The sequence below is a fragment of the Numenius arquata genome, chromosome 9, assembly GCF_964106895.1.
Source record: "Numenius arquata chromosome 9, bNumArq3.hap1.1, whole genome shotgun sequence".
NCBI classification, from domain to species: Eukaryota; Metazoa; Chordata; class Aves; order Charadriiformes; family Scolopacidae; genus Numenius; species Numenius arquata.
The window spans coordinates 35,259,932-35,279,248 of NC_133584.1; the positions used below are offsets into that span (position 1 = coordinate 35,259,932).

The following is a 19,317-nucleotide window of genomic DNA, read 5'->3' on the forward strand; positions in this document are numbered from 1 at the left end:
TCTGCTGTGTGTTATTGTCAAGGGTTTTAATGCTGTTAAATAGCCGGAAGCTTTACTTTTCTTTGTTAAAGCTCGCAAGGAGCCTGCAGCCTGCTTCCACACACTCAAAGCTCCAGGGCTGCATGGAGGAGCCTGACTTTAAGTAAGAGCTCCCACCTTGTGCTGGTGCTCCCAGAGCACTCCGCTGTGACACTCGGGCTGTAACGCTCAAGGAATCACAGAATGATACGGGGTTGGAAGGGACCTCTGGAGATCATCTAGTCCAACCCCCCTGCCAAAGCAGGTCCACCCAGAGCAGGTTGCACAGGAATGTGTCCAGGTGGGTTTTGAATGTCTCCAGAGAAGGAGACTCCACCACCTCCCTGGGCAGCCTCTTCCAGGGCTCTGCCACCATCAAAGGAAAGAAGTTCCTCCTCATGTTTAGGTGGAACTTCTTATATTCAAGTTTGTGCCCATTTCTTCTTGTCCTGTCCCTGGGCACCACTGAAAAAGACCAGCCCCATCCTCTTGACACCCTCCCTTTAAGTATTTATAAGCATTGATCAGATCCCCCCTCAGTCTTCTCCAGACTAAAAAGACCCAAGTCCCTCAGCCCCTCCTCGTAAGAGAGATGCTCCAGGCCCCTCATCATCAAAGGAAGCGCCCTGCCATGGAGGATGATGCAGTTGGTGGCATCGCTCCGGCCCGGTCTGCTCCCGCCAGCTGAGCTTTAAGCTGAGCCAAGTTCAGATGGGGGGGCAGAGCTGAGCCACTGAGCCCCCTGCTCCCCTCCGCACCCACCACCCTTGGTGAAATACTGCGAGGCTGAGCGGCTGTGTGGAGAGGGGATTGTAAAATTCCAGGCTCACCCTAAAATCTGCAACTTTTGACCCACAGCCACAGAGCGTAGCGATGATGAGCAGAAAGTAGAGGGAGTTAAGAGGGTGGCAGGAAAAAAAAAAATTAAAAAAATCACTCACCCAAAGAGTAAGCAATGTTAAACTTAAAAAGCGTAGTATCATCCTCCACAAGAAACAACTACGGTACCTCTCAGTTGAGAATCCAACTGTTTTGCTCTGTTGCTTCAGAGATGATGACCTAAAACAAATCTGTGGAGCAGCAGCTGATAAAACACAATTCCCCTTTATTATATTACCTTTGGAAAAAAACCCCATAACACAGCAACCCCAAACTTACAGGCAGATGGGGGAGGCAGGGTGGTTCATGGGATGGGGCAGCGCGAGAGCTGGGGCTCCTTTCTAGCCTGGGTTGTCACCTTCAGATGGATGGGTTGCTTTCCAGGTCCTCAGTTGTGACCTGGAGGTATCCGTCTTGTCTCTTGCCAGTATCGTGATCTGCTTACGAATAGTGCCAAGTTATTAAAAATGATAAACGGTAATGAGTTGGACAGTGTGTTGCTTATGAAAATAGGCAGTTTAATAATGTTTTCGTTTTATTGCCACGGTTTGTCTTTTGTCCCCAGAAGGCCTGGTTCACGCGCTATGGATACAGCAGAGAAAAGCTGAAACTTACTACATGACAAAACAGCTTTAGTTTAAAAAAAAAAAAACAACCCAGGAGAATGGAGGAAAGGCTTAAGATTTTGATGGTGTCTGACAGTTCAGCAGAAGCACGGTTACAATTTGCAATAGAGCAGTATCGACTCTACAGGAGAACTCCTGCTAGCGTTCATTATTGCCAAAAGAAAATGCCAATGCTACCAAAACCCACTAAATGCTTGCACCTCGCAATCAAAGACACTTGGGTGTGCCTGCATTCGCATACACGCGTGTGCTTGTAGAGACTTTTTTTTTTAATTAGCTTGTGTGTGCTTTTCAGGGAGGTTTGCTCGTCCTGCGGTTTGCCAGAAGTAGCCAGGAGGAGAGTTTAATCCTGTTTGCTGTTGCAAGACTGTCGAACAGAGGATTTCTGATGCTCCAACAACGTGATTGACTTTTCAGAATTCTCTAAGTTTCTGAGCAGAGTCTCTAGCCGCCTTTTGATTTTCTTCTGATCCTCGATGGCACATCCGATTACCACGGACTGAAATTTCTGATCAATGGGTCCTGCCGGCACGTCTGATGTGCACGCGCCGTAAAGCGACATTAAGCGGATTTTGGCATCTTCCAAATCATCTAGAAGTTTATTGACAATCTCATCGATCATCTTGGTGGCGTGCAGTAGGGATTCCTGCTGCTGGGCGTTTCGGATGGTTTCTACGGAAACCTCCACAGTGAGGGTACGGCCCATCAGACGATTAGCAGTCAAATTAAGTTCTTCTCTCTCACCTAAATGGAAAACAAGAAAGTATTCTAAGTTACAGGTGAACACTTTCCTGTGCGGATAACGTCATCAAGACAATCAAACTGCTACAACTTTGCAATAAATGAGGTTGGTTTTCAGAGTAAGTGACAATCAACAAGATTTCCAGAGCCAGAAATTAGTTTTTTGCATTTGCCCAAGTCCTACTTATTTCACAGAAGCTGGCGTCTTCTGATTTGAAATGAGGCATTAAGCTCTACTAAAAATGTCAGCTGTGCTTTTCGGCTGCTGACACAATGCTTCCTGCCTCGCATTAAAGCAAAGCACACACCATTATCAGAAAACATTATTCATTAACAGAATAGGCACGTTAAGGACCTTCCGGGCCACCGTGAGGGAGAGATTTAGCCTGTACCACAAAGACAAAACTGATTTCTGGCTACCAGATGCAACTAGGGGCCATGAAAAAACTGGTTTTCTATTTTTTGAAGACTTTTGTTTTTTCCTAAAATATGGACACAACATATTTGATGTGCAGGCTCTTGAAGAGCCAATAAACCAGCAACTTAAAGCTCCTAATATAAAACATACAGATTTAAGAAATATATTTAAAGCCATACATCACACAACCACAACAATGATCTTAATCATCAGGTTTTTGCAGGCTATACACTTTGTAGCGCTCATGCCTGTCCAGCAGTCAAAGCCATTAAAATGCTGGTTTGTCAACTCTATTTAATCATCATCAGCAGCTTCTCTCCCTGAACTGAGCTATGTTAACCCTTCATTTTGAAAATAAACCAGTGAACTGAGTATGGGCTTTCACAGATGACAGCAGCGACATCCATGGCAGACCATCCAGCTGAACAGTATGTGAATTTATGCGGTCAAGAAAAAGGGGACCCCCAGGGTAACGGGTGTCCCTCCAGCAACTGTAGCTGGCTCCAACGCCCGTACCTTTATCGGCAGCGAGCGAGCAAACGGAGCTGCTCCGATTTTGAGGGGAGAGGAGGTGAAAGCAGCTTCTCACCTTCACTGATGTGCCTCATATCCTGGCTGTTCTGTATGTTGTGGATCATCTCCAGCAGGATTTCTTTCTCTTGCTCCATAGCAGATGCTGCGTCACGGAAAGCCTCTACCCTGCACACAGATGAACCAAACAAAATGTTTCAGTGATAAAATAGCTGTTCACCTATACAGGTGCCAAGAACTGTTTTTTTAAACTTCAGCTTAAGAAGTACAGTCAGCTCTTAATTATTGACGAGCCAGACTGATTTCATGACCTTCTCACAAATCTTAACTTCACTTTTCAAGACTCAATATAATTTTAAAAAACAAACAAATGGGGGGAAAAACCCCGTAACAACAGTTATTCGATCAGACTTAAATCTTTTATTTTACTGACAGTGCTGTTCTATCCTACTCGGCGGTTAGTCTGGATATCCAGAGCCTGACGGCACTATAGCCCCATAGCAGAAGTCCTGTAGCTAATTGGCAATTATCAGCAACTGCTTAACTAGAAGAGAAACTGACCCGGTCCCCACCAGGGAACTTGGGGACGAAGGTTGCAGCTGCGGGGATGGAGGCAGCAAGGAGGCCTGGCTCCCCACCGCTCCCAGGCCAGCAGCGCAGAACCACTACGACCCACCTACAAAGCAACCCTGGAAAGTTCTGGAAAATTCAAATGCCACCTTGAAGCCGAAGAACCCCTTTCACAAGGGGACAAAAAAAAAAACAAACAGGCGAGAGGGACAAAGCTCACACATTTTTATTAATGTGACAAGGACTGCCCTGCCGAGCGGCGTGCCTTGGTGGCTGGAAGAAGATGCTGGATCGCCTGCCCCCATGTCACTGCTGTTTTCCATGGAGCGATGCTCGCTGTGATTCACACAGGAGGCTTCTGTAGGAGCAGCTCCTATTTCTGGGCTTCCAGGGAAGCAGGAAACTTGATTCCTCCTGAAACAGGACCCCTTCTCCAGTCCTGTTCGCTGGGCTGAAGCTCACACGTGCAGACCCATTTGGCCATGGGCAATGTGAAAATACCATACTGGAAATCGAGGTCCGGTTCCTTAACTCCTGTCTTATTCCCCACCATGGTTTTAAGGAGGGGGGTTTTGCATTCAGCCAAGTCATCTGAAAAAGCACATCTGGGAGCTGTCTACCCTGGAAGCTAGGGACACGTCCCCCTGCCTTGGCTTTGCCCTGGAGGCTTAAGGGCAGGTGCTTGTGGAGGACTTGCCAAGCTGCGACTGGCTGCAAGAGTTGTGCCAAAAAACGTCAACTCTGCATTCCCAGAGCCCACAGAAAAGCAGAATTATCACGTGAACCCGGCTGACAGTTTCAGATGCTCTCAAGGCGCAGCTCGGGAGGTCCAGCTGCTGTAAGCAGCACGGGAATCCAGCTATCTCAAAATGTTTATTAAACCTGGCCAGAAAAAGGGAAACAAACCAAAACATTGTTAAGTCTCATAGGTGCTCCGCGCTCTTCAGCACTACTCTTGTCATGTTCCTGCTCCTTCCTCAAAGGCTGCTGAGGGCAGGTAACTTCAGAAAAACAGCGGTGAGAGAAAAGAGGGCAAAAAAGGCAGAAAGGCAGCATTTGAGGATATAAATAGCCACACTTCACATCCAGCCTGCTCACGAAAAAGCCTGTTTTACAAAATATTTAACCTAATTTAGTCAGTGAAAGCACAAGCTTCAGGCCTCGCCTTTAATGTTCATTCTGAGGAGGAGTGGGAAAAGTTAATGCAATGCAAATTCTTGCCAAGAGCAAATTCTTTTAATTATTATTTTGGACTGGTTAGTAAGAGCAATGAGGCAGGTGGAGTCATTTCATACTTCAGATGTCTGCACTTTGTAATTTACGAAGTCTAGCAATATTTTCATAAATGCCTCACCATGCCTTTTTAAAAAAACTAGTATTTTCACAATTTAAAAAATGCATTGTGGTCACTGGAAAGTGCAGAATTTTGATTTTAATCATGTTTGTAAATCGGGTTCAGTATATCATTGTACTGTCTTAAAAACTATAGGTCTATGTGGATCAATCCATGATTTCCACAGCCTTTGCTGGGTCCTACGAAGAATGTGGAAAAACTGCATTGCAGAGATGCGTCCTGAATTGGTGCAATTCTAAAGAGAGTGCCTAAAACATCGCTGCTTCCAAAAGCCAGCTACTGGTATGCTAGGCAAGACCTAAAAGCCAAATGATCAGAATTAATGATTGTCTACTGCAAAAAAAAAACCCCAAAACCAAAAAACCAAACCTATAATTTACCAAGCAGAACTTTGATTGACATTATTTTACAGGAAGTCATATAGCCATATCTTGAGAACTGTTTTATTTGCAGTAATTGCTTATTGGGAATTATTTTAACCGCTTCTTCAACTGCAATACTGGCTGCCGCACAACAAAAATCCACTGAGATTTCACTTTTAGTGTATTTGCTTCCATAAACGGCAGTCAAAATGAGCGCCTGCCCTGGCACCGCGTAACGGCACATGAAGAACGCACACCGGCTCCTGACACCGGCGCAAAGGGAGAGGGAAGCATCAGGTCAGGACTCCCCCACCCCTCTGCTATCCCTTCGAGAAATTTCCTTCCTGACCAATTATTAGCAGCGTGACGGGGCTAAATAACCCTCAAAAATAAAATCCTTGGATTTTAGAGACCTCTCGAGGGCAGGGTGGAGGTACGGTGGGATAACTCAGCACACTGGCAGCAAAGGCAGCACCTGAGCAGCCAGCTGGCAGGAGATCAGAAGATGGGGGAATGGCAAGACAAGGGAGTGGTAGAAATTGACAGCTGTCACTGCTGGGGACCTGGATCCCATGGAGGTCACCACAAGGGGACAGGATCATGTCAGAACAGCGCTCTAGGGGCAAAAAAAACCCCAAAACCATGGAAACCACTCACACCCGCCTGAGGAAAACAGTTAGTGCTCCAGAGAAGATGCTGGGGAGCTTTATCAGGGTGAGATACCCACCACAGCTTCACCCTATCTTGCCTCCCTGGTTTGTACCAAGGCCTGTGGCCACCTGCCCCCATGGTGGGACCTGCTGGCTCCTCCGGTCCCTAGGCCACAGTGCAGGAGAGACCCCAGACCCCCGGCAGCGACTGCACTCCTTTCCCTCCTCACTCTCCACAAGAGCATCATGTCCATACCTCAAGGTCAGCTCTCATAACTTTTGTCCTAAAATGTGCTTTAAAATCATAGGTTTGTTTAAATCTTTACTTTTCTTCGGGTGGGGGACAAAAAAAAAAAAAAAAGGAAAGATTGGAAGAGATAAACCTCTAGCAGAGGTGACTGATGTGGAAAGGGGTGGAAACATAGTCCAAGTCTCAAAAACTCAACCAACTGAAGAACAGAAGGCAATGAAAAGGGAACACAAAACTCATATCGATGCCCAATTATCAATCATCTCCATGCAGCAGTGTGGTCTTTTTCTAAGAGATTAAAACATCCAATCATAGTTTTACTTGGAGTGTATTTGTCACTTTGAACATCAACTAAATATTCCATTCATTACCCAAGACTAAAAAAAACATTCCTTACTTCTGATTTTCCCCCGTCCGAGAGCGATTAGCCCCGCAGTGCCTTTCTTTCCTACATACCATCAGCATGAGCAGAGCATTCCCCTGCGGAACAGGTGGACCAGCCTGCGCTTTTGTTTCCAGCTGAGAAACTCAATACCCGCTTTCTTACGACAGCTGCAATAACTCCGTCCTTTAAACTACTCGCTGACTTAAAAAAAGGTTATGCGCTGGACGGGCAGATAAGTTTTCAAAGGAAATAAGGAACATCCGAAGATGGTGCAGCTTTTTTTCCTGAAAGGGAGCTGAGCACACTGGATGGAGACAAAGCAGGGGGTTTCACCCCAGCACCCTTAGCTGCTTAAACTGAGTTTCGTTCTCGGGTGAGCGGTCCTGTGAACATACAAATGACCAGTGGAGCAATATGGCTGTTCCGAAGGAGAACAGGAGAAAAAGCACAAAAAATTAAGATTGGAAAAAAAAAAAACCAAAACAACAAAAAAAGCAAGAGTCTGACTTATCTCATGTATCATTACAACCCAGCACTGCATGTTCACTTAACACAACCACCAGAACACGGTGACTCATAAACAGAGTCTCTGCTCCTGCTTCCAGCTGCTCCTGGGATGTCTTGGCGTTCGCCAGCAGCCAGGGCAACACCACGGTCTCAGCCCTTACAAGGGACAAATGTGCCACCTGCCCCCGCTGCCACCCCTGCCAGGGGGGGCTCACACCCTGGCAGCCCCATTAATCCTTCTTTCCTGCCTGCTCTGATCAACAGAAGAAACTCCCTCCGCAAACACCTAGCAGGGGGGTACAAAAATACCCCTTTGCTGTCGGAAAAGCAGCTCTCGCGGTGGAAGGGAAGGGAGGAAAGGGAAGGCTGTTCGAACCAGAGCATTTCCGATGGGATGAGGGTTGCCACCGGGTTCAGCCGACCTTAAGCAACTAAGGGCTGTCGACGGGTTTAATTAAAGGCTGTAGTTCACTTTGACAAATTTTCACCTATTGTATTTACAAGCAGCATCTCTATAGCTAGGGTCTCCAGCTGAACTAAACCGGCTGGAGAAGGAAGAAGTGTGGAACTCTTCCTCCTGTAATTCAAATAACTTCGAAATGAGGCACGTCGATTAGTTGTGCATGGAAAATAAATAAGACTTTGAGCGACTTTAATCAAAGCAGTTTGACTCTTTTTTTTTTTTTGGTAACTGTAACACATTTAGAACTATGCCTGTTTGAAAGACCCACAGCAAGCTGGGAAGTTTAATCTGGGGTTTAGTTTCTGGTTAACCAAACTGTCTGCTTTGTTTCAGAGTTGCTCAGCGAAATTTAAAACACATTTTTGCATATTCTGATGCTCATTTCATGATTATATATTCATACACTAGACCTCGATGTGAGCAGCGAGACTTGTTTGCAGACAGTGATTTTGTTTAGTCAAATTGAGAGAAGTCTGCGAAGGACTTCAATGAGATTTAATCAAGCTAAGTGAAAGGCTGATGTGAAGGCACACAGAGTCCACCCCTGAATAATGCAAAGTAATGCAGACAGAAAAGGGAAAACGCAACTCCTGTATCCCACAGAGCTCTTTTAATTACAGGAAAGTCCTAGAAACATTCTGGGTGGGTCTGTGAAAGCGGCTGATCAATATGCAGCTGTAATGAAGGAAAGGGCGTGTTGAAACAGTACCGGCAGGAGCTGAATCAGTGGTACACCCACGGCACCCTGAGCATCCATCCACCTCAGGAAGGACACCGTGTAATTAGGCAGAGCTGAGAGGATGAGAAAGATGATTAAAGGCAAGGAATCATCTCTCATGCGGCCATACGGGGAAAAAAAATCAAATGGGATTTTTTGGGGAACGTCAAGTAGCAGGAGGAGACGGGACGCATCTTGGCACAACGATGAAATACACACTGTATTCACAATTACTTGGGAAAAGAACACCTCAGCTGCCCAATACAATGCTAGTCACGTTATAGTTACATGATTTCTTACACTTCAGAGAAGAGCTGGACATAAACATGGGTAACGAGAACATCCATAGCTGGATGTGCAAAGGGAGGTGTGGGAGACATGAAGCCTCACACCCCGCCATTCAGCACCGCAGCTTAAAGGCTTGCAAGAGCCTCCAGAGCCCAAACACCACCAGATTTTATCCTCAGCTTTCCTGCACCTTTGTATAAAACACCTACCCGAGATTTGCAGGACAGGGGCGATGGAGCTACTGAGCGGAACAACAGACACCATCCACCACGGGCCTCGCACACGCCGTGTCACTGCTGCCCCGCCAGCAACCCACCATCCTCTCTTCACTAAGGGCTCCCCACAGGGTAAAGGGCAGCAAATCAGAAAAAACAAGCCATTTGTGCTTTCCCTGAAAAACGCCTATTTTCATACATTCACAGAATGGCAGGGGTTGGAAGGGACCTTCAGAGGTCATCTAGTCCAACCCCCTGCCAGAGCAGGTTCACCCACAGCAGGCTGGACAGGAACACATCCAGGTGGCTTTGGAGTGTCTCCAGAGAAGGAGACTCCACAACCTCTCTGGGCAGCCTGTTCCAGGGCTCTGCCACCCTCAAAGGAAAGAAGTTTTTCCTCATGTTCAGATGGAATTTCTTGTGCCTGTTACCCCTTTTCCTGCCACCGGGCACCACTGGGAAGAGTCTGGCCCCATCCTCTTGATACCCGCCCTTTAGGTATTTATAAGCATTGATAAGATATCCCCTCAGTCTTCTTTTCTCCAGGCTGAACAGACCCAGGGCTCTCAGCCGTTCCTCGTTAAGAGAGGTGCTTCCATTCCCTTGATCACCTTCGCAACCCTCCTCTGGACTCCTTCCAGCAGTTCCCTGTCCTTCTTGAACTGGGGGGCCCAGAACTGGACCCAGTGCTCCAGGTGCAGCCTCACCAGGGCAGAGCAAAGGGGGAGGATGACCTGCTGCCCACGCTCTTTTCGATGTGCCCCATATTCCTATTTTCATGTATTCCCAAGCCACGCTATTTCACCTGAGCGCGGCAGCTGCCATTTCTAAGCTTCCCCCCCACCCCACCCCGACGAAGGAGGAATCCTTCCTCCCTCAGTCACCTCAGGAAGACCGCACCCCAGCGCCGTACCCCTCCCCTCCCGCCGTGAGGGGCTCGGCGGCTCCACGCTCCACAGCGCCCGGCCGCGGTCCCCTCAGCGCCCGGCCGCGGTCCCCTCAGCGCCGAGCCGCGGCCCCCTCAGCGCCGAGCCGCGGCCCCCTCAGCGCCGGGCCGCGGTCCCCTCAGCGCCCGGCCGCGGCGCTCTCCCCTCCACCCGGCCCCGGCCCCGGCCCCGGCCCCGGCCCTGCCGCCGCCCCTCCGGGGTCCCACCTGAGCTCCAGCTGATCCAGGTTCTCGAGGAGGCGGCTGGAGCGGTCCGCCATGGAGGTGGAGCGGTAGAAGCGGCCTCGGAGCTGCCCGCCGGATTGCTGCTGCTGCTGCGCCGCCGCCTCACTGGCCTTGGCGCTGATCTTAGCCTGGGCCATAGCACCCGCCCGCTGCCGGCGGCGGATCCTCGCTGCGGCTGCGGCCGCTCCCTCCCCGCGTCCCGCAGGCGGCGGGGCCGAATGCCGGCAACTCGCTCATGGCCAAAGAAGGAGCCCGCCCTCCGTCGCCCTGAGGGACACCCCGCCTCCGCCGCCTCACGCCGCCAGCCCCCGGGGCTAGTAAGGGGCGGTGTGTGGGGGGGATTAAACCCCCAGGGGACAAGCGGTTCTTGGTTGTTAGAGTCACCTCAGGGTCTCTCCCTGCCCCAGAAAGCTCTTGGGGAGCAGCAGAGGCGCCGTACGGCGCCTCTGCTGCTCCCCAAGAGCTTTCTGGGGCAGGGAGAGACCCCCGGTGCTGTCCCCAGTCCCCAAAAGGAAAGACCTGGACCAGTCAGAAAGTACCTCACGCGCCAGTCGAGGTTAGGGTTTGACCTACAGCAGCTCTGCGGAGCAGGACCCGGTGGCCCACGAGGCAGCCCTCGTTAGCCAAGAAGGACAACCGGTCTTCCCCGGGGGGCGCACGGAGGGGAGCAGGTGGAGGGAGGTCATCCTCCCCCTCTACTCTGCCCTGGTGAGGCCACATCTGGAGTATTGGGTCCAGTTCTGGGCCCCCCAGTTCAAGAAGGACAGGGAACTGCTGGAAAGAGTCTAGAGGAGGGTTGCGAAGATGATCAAGGGAATGGAAGCACCTCTCTTAACGAGGAACGGCTGAGAGCCCTGGGTCTGTTCAGCCTGGAGAAAAGAAGACTGAGAGGGGATTTTATCAATGCTTATAAATATCTAAAGGGCGGGTGTCAAGAGGATGGGGCCAGACTCTTCCCAGTGGTGCCCAGTGACAGGACAAGGGGCAACACGCACAAGCTGGAACACAGGAAATTCCATCTGAACATGAGGAAAAACCCTTTTCCTTTGAGGGTGACAGAACAGGCTGCCCAGAGAGGTTGTGGAGTCTCCTTCTCTGGAGACACTCCAAAGCCACCTGGATGCGTTCCTGTCCAGCCTGCTCTGGGTGAACCTGCTTTGGCAGGGGGGTTGGACTAGATGGTCTCCAGAGGTCCCTTCCAGCCCCTGCTGTTCTATGATTCTGTGTAAACCAGATGCTGAAGGAGTAGTAAGGAGTTTTTCAATATCTATATTAACTCCATATGAGATGGTAGCAGGTAGTACGAGGATTTGCCTTCCAGAACTGTTCTATGTATTTGGTTCAGCAGTTTGCTCTTTTGTTAAAGAAAGCAAGAAGCCCCCACCACCATCCCACTGTTATGAATAGTTTTATATAAAAATAAAGTGAGCTACAAAGCTGAAACATCTGAAGACGCAAGAAATGGGAGGAAGACAACAAGAAACGCTTTAAAAATCCAGCAGCCTGTTTAAGGGGAGAGAAGAGTTGGAGAAAATTAAAGCAGAGACAGCCCTTACTGCAAGCAGTACAGAACCTGAACAGCATTCCTAAAAACAAGATACTCGAGATACTGCCACTGATCACACATCTTTCTCGAGCCAGCTGTAAGAGGCCCCTGACTACCTGCAGAAAAGAATCCGTTCTACCCACCGTCGTCGTCAGTAAGCTATCCGTGCTTACTGGAAAGAAAAGCGCTTGGTATTCTCTTTCTATGCCAGAAAGAAAAGCTCTATCTATCCCTTTCATGGTAGCCAAGGTAGTGGATCTATCTACATGTAGTAATGACTTGTTCTGAGGTTGTATTTAACTTGACCGTAGGAAGCGGTACCTTCTCTCTCACAGGTGCCCACCCTTCCAACTTAGCAAACAACACGCACAGAATCTCTTGTACTTCAGGTTCCTGCTGGGAGCGTTGGTTCCAGCAATTCAAGTCACACACAGGCTTCGCTTGCCACTACTGTGAGTATTTAAAAAGGAATTCGCTCATCCCAAAAGTCCAGGTTTGGGCAAGTACCCCATGGCTCTAAGAGACCGATTTTTTGGCACCCAACTAAGCGGGATTTTGTTGCGCAGGGATACTGTTTTGAACGCTTATCCCGCTGTGATTCAAAATAGCTGTTTTCTCAGGCTCGTCCATTCAGAATGATATCATGTCCCAAGCGCTCTCGTTAAATTAATTGCCCAAGTTTTCTTTGTTTTATGTAGTTGGATAAGTAAGGCTTGTTGCCTGTGAGCTCATGGAAATAATTTCTTTTGAACAATTGTTCCATCCATCTCCCTACGGTCGTTGTAGAAGATAATTAAAAACCGCTTCCCACCCAAACCAGAAACCCTTTGTAGCCATGACACGCAGCTTGCAAGCACTTTTTTCCTAGGATCCTCCTATTCTTCCCAAGCCAATTTATTAAGCATCGATTAGATTTGGTTTAAAAAGGATAAATCAAAATAGCTGAACAGCTATTAACATATTTTTTTTTCCTAAACAGGTGTTTAATTCCATGCAGGTAGAAGCTGCAATGAACCACGGGCACAGAACAGCTGTAGTTGTGTCCAAACGCATCCCATATGACTTACCCTCTTCAACAGCAAAATGGCATTTTACCCTAGAAGTAAGAATAGCACAAACCCTGGAATGAAAACACAAGCAAAAATGGTCTTTGGGGACAAGCCTCAACGTTAGTGCCTGTGCAACCTGGGATATTTTCCCATTTAGAAACTTGGAAGCGCCATGAAAACTGCTTTTCCTGCTCTCTAGAAGGGTAGATTGCCCTATCCCCTCTATTTCCTGCTGAGGTATGCAAAGGGGCACTTGTCATGGCTTTTCCAAAGTAACAGATGGCTGGAAAGATAGGAGTCTGTCTCTGGAGGAAGGGAAGTGACTCACAGCTGAATTGGGAGAAGTTTGGGGAGACAGAAGGCAGGAATTGGGTCCTTCGGGGGCCACAAGGCAACAGGAGGAGGAAACAAAGCGCAGATTTCATCCTTCACCTTGCGGTCTGTGGGGAAGAATGGCGATGGCCTGGCCAGGACTGCTGGTGCTGCCACCCCAATGTCCCCCCCTCTCCTCATCTTCTCCATAGCTGTGTTCATGTGATGGACTCCAGAGCCCTGCTCTGGCTATGTGCACCAGGGAGAAGAACACGAGGAGAAGGTGAGCATCTCATGGCTTCTGCACTCCTGCCTCAGCCGTGAAGCCACTGCCTGTCTCTTGTTTAAACTACAGCATCGTAAAAAATGGGTACCAATTGCAAACCAGAGAAAAGTACAGATGAGTCTCATTCACACGCACAAAGTCCCTTGAGGCAGCAGAAAAAGCAACTTTCCTAGGTCTCAGGCATCTGATCTGTAGAAGTCCTAGAGCCAGGGAGATGATCTACACTAAAAGCAATATCAATAGCCACACTGCTAAATAGCACTTTAGTTCCAGCTTTGCCTTATTCCAAACCCCAATTTATACCTTGTCGCATACCCTAACGCTTACGCATGAGCTGTCATGGAATAGGATCAAAGGGAAAGTCCACACCCAAGAAACGCCGTGCCAGATTGTTTTCCTCCCTTCACCTCCAGGAACTTCATCTGAAGAACCTTCTTTATACGCAGGTGTTACGGAAACTCAACAGTTCCCATACATACCAGAAGGATGCAACCATGGCTTGGGCCAGCCCACCAAAGCCAGCTTGCAGTCTCCCCAGCACCGTTAACAGCAGCAGTAAAGACAGGCCAAGGTGGGTTTCTAGGATGTGTTTTCAATCAAAACATGTACCTGCTGCCACAGTAGGCTGCCCCCTCCCTCCTGCTGAACCTGTGCTACTGTGTCTTTGCTGCTGCTTTTACCAATGGCTAATTACAGCTAGCTCTGGGTTTTCCTATACATGTTGCAGTCATTTGACTGTGTAGGCAAGCCCCAAGGTCCCAAGCCTGCTCGAAGCCTGAATGAAGTCTTCTATCTCAGAAGCAATGCGAAAGCTGGCGTGACCATTTCGGGGCATGCAGCAGTTCATTTTCACAGAGAGGAAAGTCGCCCAGTAAAAGAGCCAGTGAATTCTGTGCAGCTGCAGACGCTCGGCCGATTGTCGGATAAAGCTCTGAGCAAAAATAACAACCAGAAGGAGTCCCAGAAATTAGGATACTGCAGTCAGTGAAAGTAAACTCGCACAGATTTACAACAGGAACTTTACATCAAATTTCCATGCATGCAGAGCTTTGCTGTCCAAGTGCACGCTTTGCCTGTACTTGCCACTTGCCATAAATTTTGTGACATGTTCACATCCACCTTTATACTATCTCAGAGCATATTATTTGACCCAGATTGTTACAACTGAGTTCTAAGCCACTTGAATTATGAATTTCTATGGGAAACTTGAGGAGGTTTAGAAGCGTCAAAGAAATACGCAGATGAAGACTTTAATAAAGCTACTTAGCTGGAAAGAATTGCCAGAAAGTATCTTTGTGCTAATGTCAGCCAATTTTTCCAAATTAGTTTTGAAACAATTCGTCATCCATCCTCACCTCCTTCCAATTTACAGCAGTCGTTGTAAACATTGCTAGGACAGCACAAGCAGATGATGGAACACTTTCCTTTTAAGAAAGAAAACGGCGTTAACTTCATACCTCTATAAACCTCACCATATTTGGTAAAGATTGTGTGAAGGTTTGCATTCTGTGACTGCTATAGGAACAGTAGTGGTTACTTCTGTATGTCTTGAAGAGTTAAGACAATTAATCCACCACCCAAAAACATGTACAAAGCAAGTAACTTAGAATAAGCTCATTCTTTTTTCTTTTTAATATTATTAAACTACAGAAGCAACCGGGCAGGCATGATGCTTTAGTGCTCCAGTGACTTTCCCGACAGTTGCACTGACTTATTTGGCACCTCGTATTGTCTCTGAACATGACCAAAAGAGGGATTTTGTTTGATGTGAAAGAATATGGCAGACAAAGCACCAAAGAGATAAGAACCTTGTACCGATCTCAACTTGTCACAATTTCAGTTTTGTAAAGTTTAGGCATGCACCATAGAGAAATTAAGAGCAGTAAAACGAAGAGCTGGTGGTAGAAAGGTGGAGATTAATGAGGAAAAAAAAAAAAAAATCTAAAGATAAATAAGAAAAATCACCACAGGATTACTTTAGGTTAATGAAGGGTGAACTCAAACACCACCACAAAAGCAATTTCTCTTAAAAAGGGCAGGACAAATCACTTTTAGTACAAAGGCAAAGGATGCTGGGCAAGCTCCTTTTAACAGATGGGCTGTGCTTGTAAATGCAGACAAATCTCTCAGCATATGCAGGGCAAACCTCAAGAATTTCAGCCAGTTAAACAAGACTCCCCAGCCAGAAACATTAAATTCTGAAACACAGCCATTTACAAGACACCTTTTCCGGCTGAAGAACAAGGTGCAGCACCTCAAGATGTTGGTGAGTAACAAGTCACATGTCTGTGCACGCAGCGGTTTAAGAATCCAATTTTCTCTGCTCTTCTGGCAACAGAAGCATCACAAGCCTGTGATGGCAGAAAAATTTGCAAAGAAAAATTTCAGAGAGTTAAGAGAACCTCAAAGAGACCAAAGAAGATGAGGACGAATGTTTTGGTAAGCAGATGAGGAGGATGATGTGATGTGTTTAATAACTGGAGCTCCAAGTACAGAGAATGTGTGTGCACACATGGCTTTTTTTTTTTAATGCAACCGATTAAGTCATAGCCCATCAGATACAAGCAAACTTCACATTTATCACAGAATAAAGTGTTATGACGAATAAAGCACATGAACAAAATCTAACGTAGCAGACTCTCGAGAAGAACATCTACCCAGGTTTTAAAAATTTGTTGAAGTGAGCGAAGAACTTTCTCAAGCTGAAACATCTTCTGTGGTATTTGCAACTTTAGGGTCTGCACTGAAAAAAACCAAAACCCGCTCAAAAGCCTCTATGTTTTTGAGGATGAAAATTGTTTTCTGTCTCATTCCACCCTTTATTAGAAGAACTTGGTGTGAAAAATTGTGGGACTGGTTCAGCTTGAGTCAGTAGCTAAAGGCAATTCAAAAATCTTCCAGAATAGGGCTTCCTCAGCAGCACTATGAGTTACGCACCCAGATTTGAACAGGGGTGCAATTAATCTGAAATTCGCAGTAGGAAAGCAAGCAGTAGGCACAAGTTAAAAAACCTTAAGAGGCCTCGTTCACTCCATGACACTCAGGTGTCAAACGCCCTGGGAGCTTTCAAACTGTCTTCTGGTGTTTGAACAGTTTCTTCAAGTTGTACGATTGCTAATGAGCGCTGAGATAACTCATTAGATTCTTCTTTACTTTCTGTTTGTTTCAGAGATGGCAATTATATCAGAATCATGACTGGAAATAAACCAGTGCCAGTTTCCCAGCTCTTCTAACCATGACGACACAGAGCTGTAGTTATTCTGACTCTTTGGAATCAAGAATGAGAAAAATCTAGCTCTTCTTGTGTCTTACTCTCCACAAAGTTGTTTTTTTTTTTTTTTTGCATAATAAATATTTAGATCTACAGCAGTTAGAGACAAACTCACAGACTAATGGATAATTATTAAAAAAAAAAAACAAGCTGGCATTTTATTACATTGAGATTTCTTACTGACTGACAGCAATCATTAACTGAAGTATAATAGGCTGGTAAAGCTGGACAGCTTGCATAGGTATTTTTAAACAAAGGAACTGAGAAAGGTGGCACAGATAACAATTTTAAACACAGAAATAATTGTTCACCTTAAAAATAAGGACAGTACAAAAATAATTAACACATTTACATTCATTTATCCAAGGCTACCTCTTCATGAACAGAAGGGAGCAAAGACGATAGATTATAGGAATAATACAGCTTACATTCTCCACACCTATTCCGAACAGGAACTAGAATATTTATTTAGCTTCTCTTCCGTGAAAAAGTTGTTCCAGCCTCAGATCAAGGAGAAGACTGAACCCATTAAACTTTAAGCTATCAAATCCAACACTACCATGCTAATATTGAAAAAACATACACATTTATAAAAATAAAGCTAACAATCTAACTGTACAGCCTGTGGTCCTGATTCTGACATTTCTAACAAACAGGACGTAGACAAAATTATGGTCTATGAGGTGAGACTGGCCACAGGCAGGAGTTCGGCCATATGTTCAATTTACAAACCTGGGATCTAAGCTTCTCTTTATAACAAGATTAGCTAGGCAAATCTGAGATAATTGGAGTTTACTATTTTTATCTGTTGCAAAGACCACACGAAAAAGTAAATAAAGACAATGACACTTTGTGACAGAAAAATTAAATACCAATTAAAAAAAAAAAAAAGACAAACAACAACTTAGAACCCCAAAATACCTAGTAAGACCAGCCTACTAATTAGGCAACAACTTATACAGCTAGACTGGAAAGACTTAGTCATCACCCATTAGAAACAGAATATGCAAAAGCTTAAAAAATTATTTTTTATAATAAACGATATATTGCAGCGGATATCCATAAACTCCAGCTGTTCAGCAGCATGACAGTGGACAGCAGATTATAAATCTAACAATTCAAGATACAGACGTGTTTTTGAAGTGGTATTTCTGAACCTTTGTGAATAGACGAACAAGCTTCCATTTTTGTGAGCAGCTCTGATGACGCAGTGTTAGTGTACTGAAGTAATTTCATTTACATTTCCTCAAGGCTTCTCTTGATAGCTTCTTCCAATTCTGCATCTTCCTCTGTATAAACACAAAAAACCCAATTATAATCTCAAACTATGGTTGATAACTAGTCATAAACACTTCCCTGGAGGTGTTCAAGGCCAGGCTGGATGGGGCTTTGAGGAACCTGCTCTAGTGGAGATGTCCCTGCCCACGGCAGGGGGGTTGGAACTCGATGATCTTTAAGGTCCCTTCCAATTCTAACCATTCTATGATTCTATACATTAATATTACTAGATAAAGCAACAAATTACTTCTGTAGGCAATATCAATAGACTGCAAGATAAAGGTAGAGAAAAAGAATGTGATTTCCCCCCTTCTCTCCAACGCTATCTTTCCAACACTTCAAAATAGAAGAACCACCTCTACAACCTTCCATTGTATTAACTAGGGGCAGCCCAATGATTAGTTTCAGAGTATAACACAACTATGTATTTACTGGTCAAAATAATACCAAGATTAGAACCCATATGTATGCACCGAGAAAAATTAAGTATGAAAACAAAAAAAGACAGCCACACAAAACAAGCAGAGAGGTTTCAGTATTTTCATTCCAGTTCCTTATCAATAGATATTCTAACTTGGCACCACTGTTTCTAAGACGGCCAGACATAAGTAGGAAAAAAAAAAAAAAAAAATCATATCAACAGTAAGAATAGTCTAGATTAGGGCTGTAACTTTTTTGATGGTGGGCCCAAAATCTGCATTGCACTCATCTGACTTGTTAACAACCTCTCTGAAACACCTTTTATAATACTCAAAAAAGAAACTCTGCATTAGATTTAGGTTGTTTTAGGCACTAAGTGTTTGCTGTTAGTGAATTAACTATCCTAAGTTAGACAAGGTTTATAAGTACAGTAAATATTAATACCAATGGTATAGTTGGAAAAATTAAAGTAGCTTTCAGACACATTGTCATTCTTGAATTACTCATCTTCTGCTCTAGGAGGACACAAGCACATCCTATAATAAAAGCTCTCTGTTCTTACGAAAAAGGAAACAATTATATATATCAACATAACAGATTTTAAAAATTTAAGTATTGTTGGGGTGTTTTATGCAAGGCCTAGATTTGCAACAGGAATAGTATCAATGAATGCTCTCTCATGTCAGCAGAGTCATACTCATTCACCTGGACTTTCTCGCAACATCCGATACTACTGATAAAAGAGACAAGTTAGTTTCTGAAAGGAAAACATTACATGGTCACAGAAGTAAAAAGGAATTTTTGACACCAAAGTAAAGCAGAAAGCCATTTGCAGACAACTGCTTGCATTTAATTATGTTGTCAATTAACCACTAAGCACATGCAAGAATCAAGAATAAGGTGCAAACTGTGACTGCGTTGCTAGTGGCATGTAGTCAGCTCCACAGTGATACCTGGATCGTCCTCTATTCCCTGATGCTGCTGAAGCAGCCTCTTCTGCCTCCTATAC

At 45.7% G+C, this 19,317-nt stretch overlaps 2 protein-coding genes across 3 annotated transcripts in view; both read right to left on the reverse strand.

The window, feature by feature from the left end:
• Nucleotides 1-1,104: 1,104 nt before the first annotated feature.
• BAG2 (BAG cochaperone 2) lies at nt 1,105-10,341 on the reverse strand. The gene is made up of 3 exons (XM_074153212.1): nt 10,129-10,341; nt 3,272-3,381; nt 1,105-2,267 (listed from the first exon to the last, which is right to left on the reverse strand). Exons 1-3 carry the CDS (start codon nt 10,281-10,283, stop codon nt 1,867-1,869), a joined length of 666 nt encoding a protein of 221 aa, XP_074009313.1. The 5' UTR covers nt 10,284-10,341; the 3' UTR covers nt 1,105-1,866.
• A 6,340-nt stretch (nt 10,342-16,681) lies between these two features.
• ZNF451 (zinc finger protein 451) overlaps nt 16,682-19,317 on the reverse strand; it is a 41,090-nt gene continuing 38,454 nt past the window's right edge. For both annotated transcript variants that reach the window (XM_074153215.1, XM_074153214.1), the window contains exon 15: nt 16,682-17,899. In XM_074153215.1, coding sequence (XP_074009316.1) covers nt 17,847-17,899 — 53 coding nt within the window. In that variant the 3' untranslated portion in view covers nt 16,682-17,846. The remainder of the gene's footprint in view (nt 17,900-19,317) is intronic.

What these genes read in the sequence shown, in the direction of transcription:
- BAG2 (XM_074153212.1), bottom strand. Translation starts at nt 10,283, where the DNA reads ATGGCCCAGGCTAAGATCAGCGCCAAGGCCAGTGAGGCGGCGGCGCAG. An exon ending in CTGGATCAGCTGGAGCTCAG is followed by an intron (nt 3,382 to 10,128) that starts GTGGGACCCCGG and finishes ATCTGTGTGCAG; the next exon opens with GGTAGAGGCTTTCCGTGACG. An exon ending in TATGAGGCACATCAGTGAAG is followed by an intron (nt 2,268 to 3,271) that starts GTGAGAAGCTGC and finishes TTTTCCATTTAG; the next exon opens with GTGAGAGAGAAGAACTTAAT.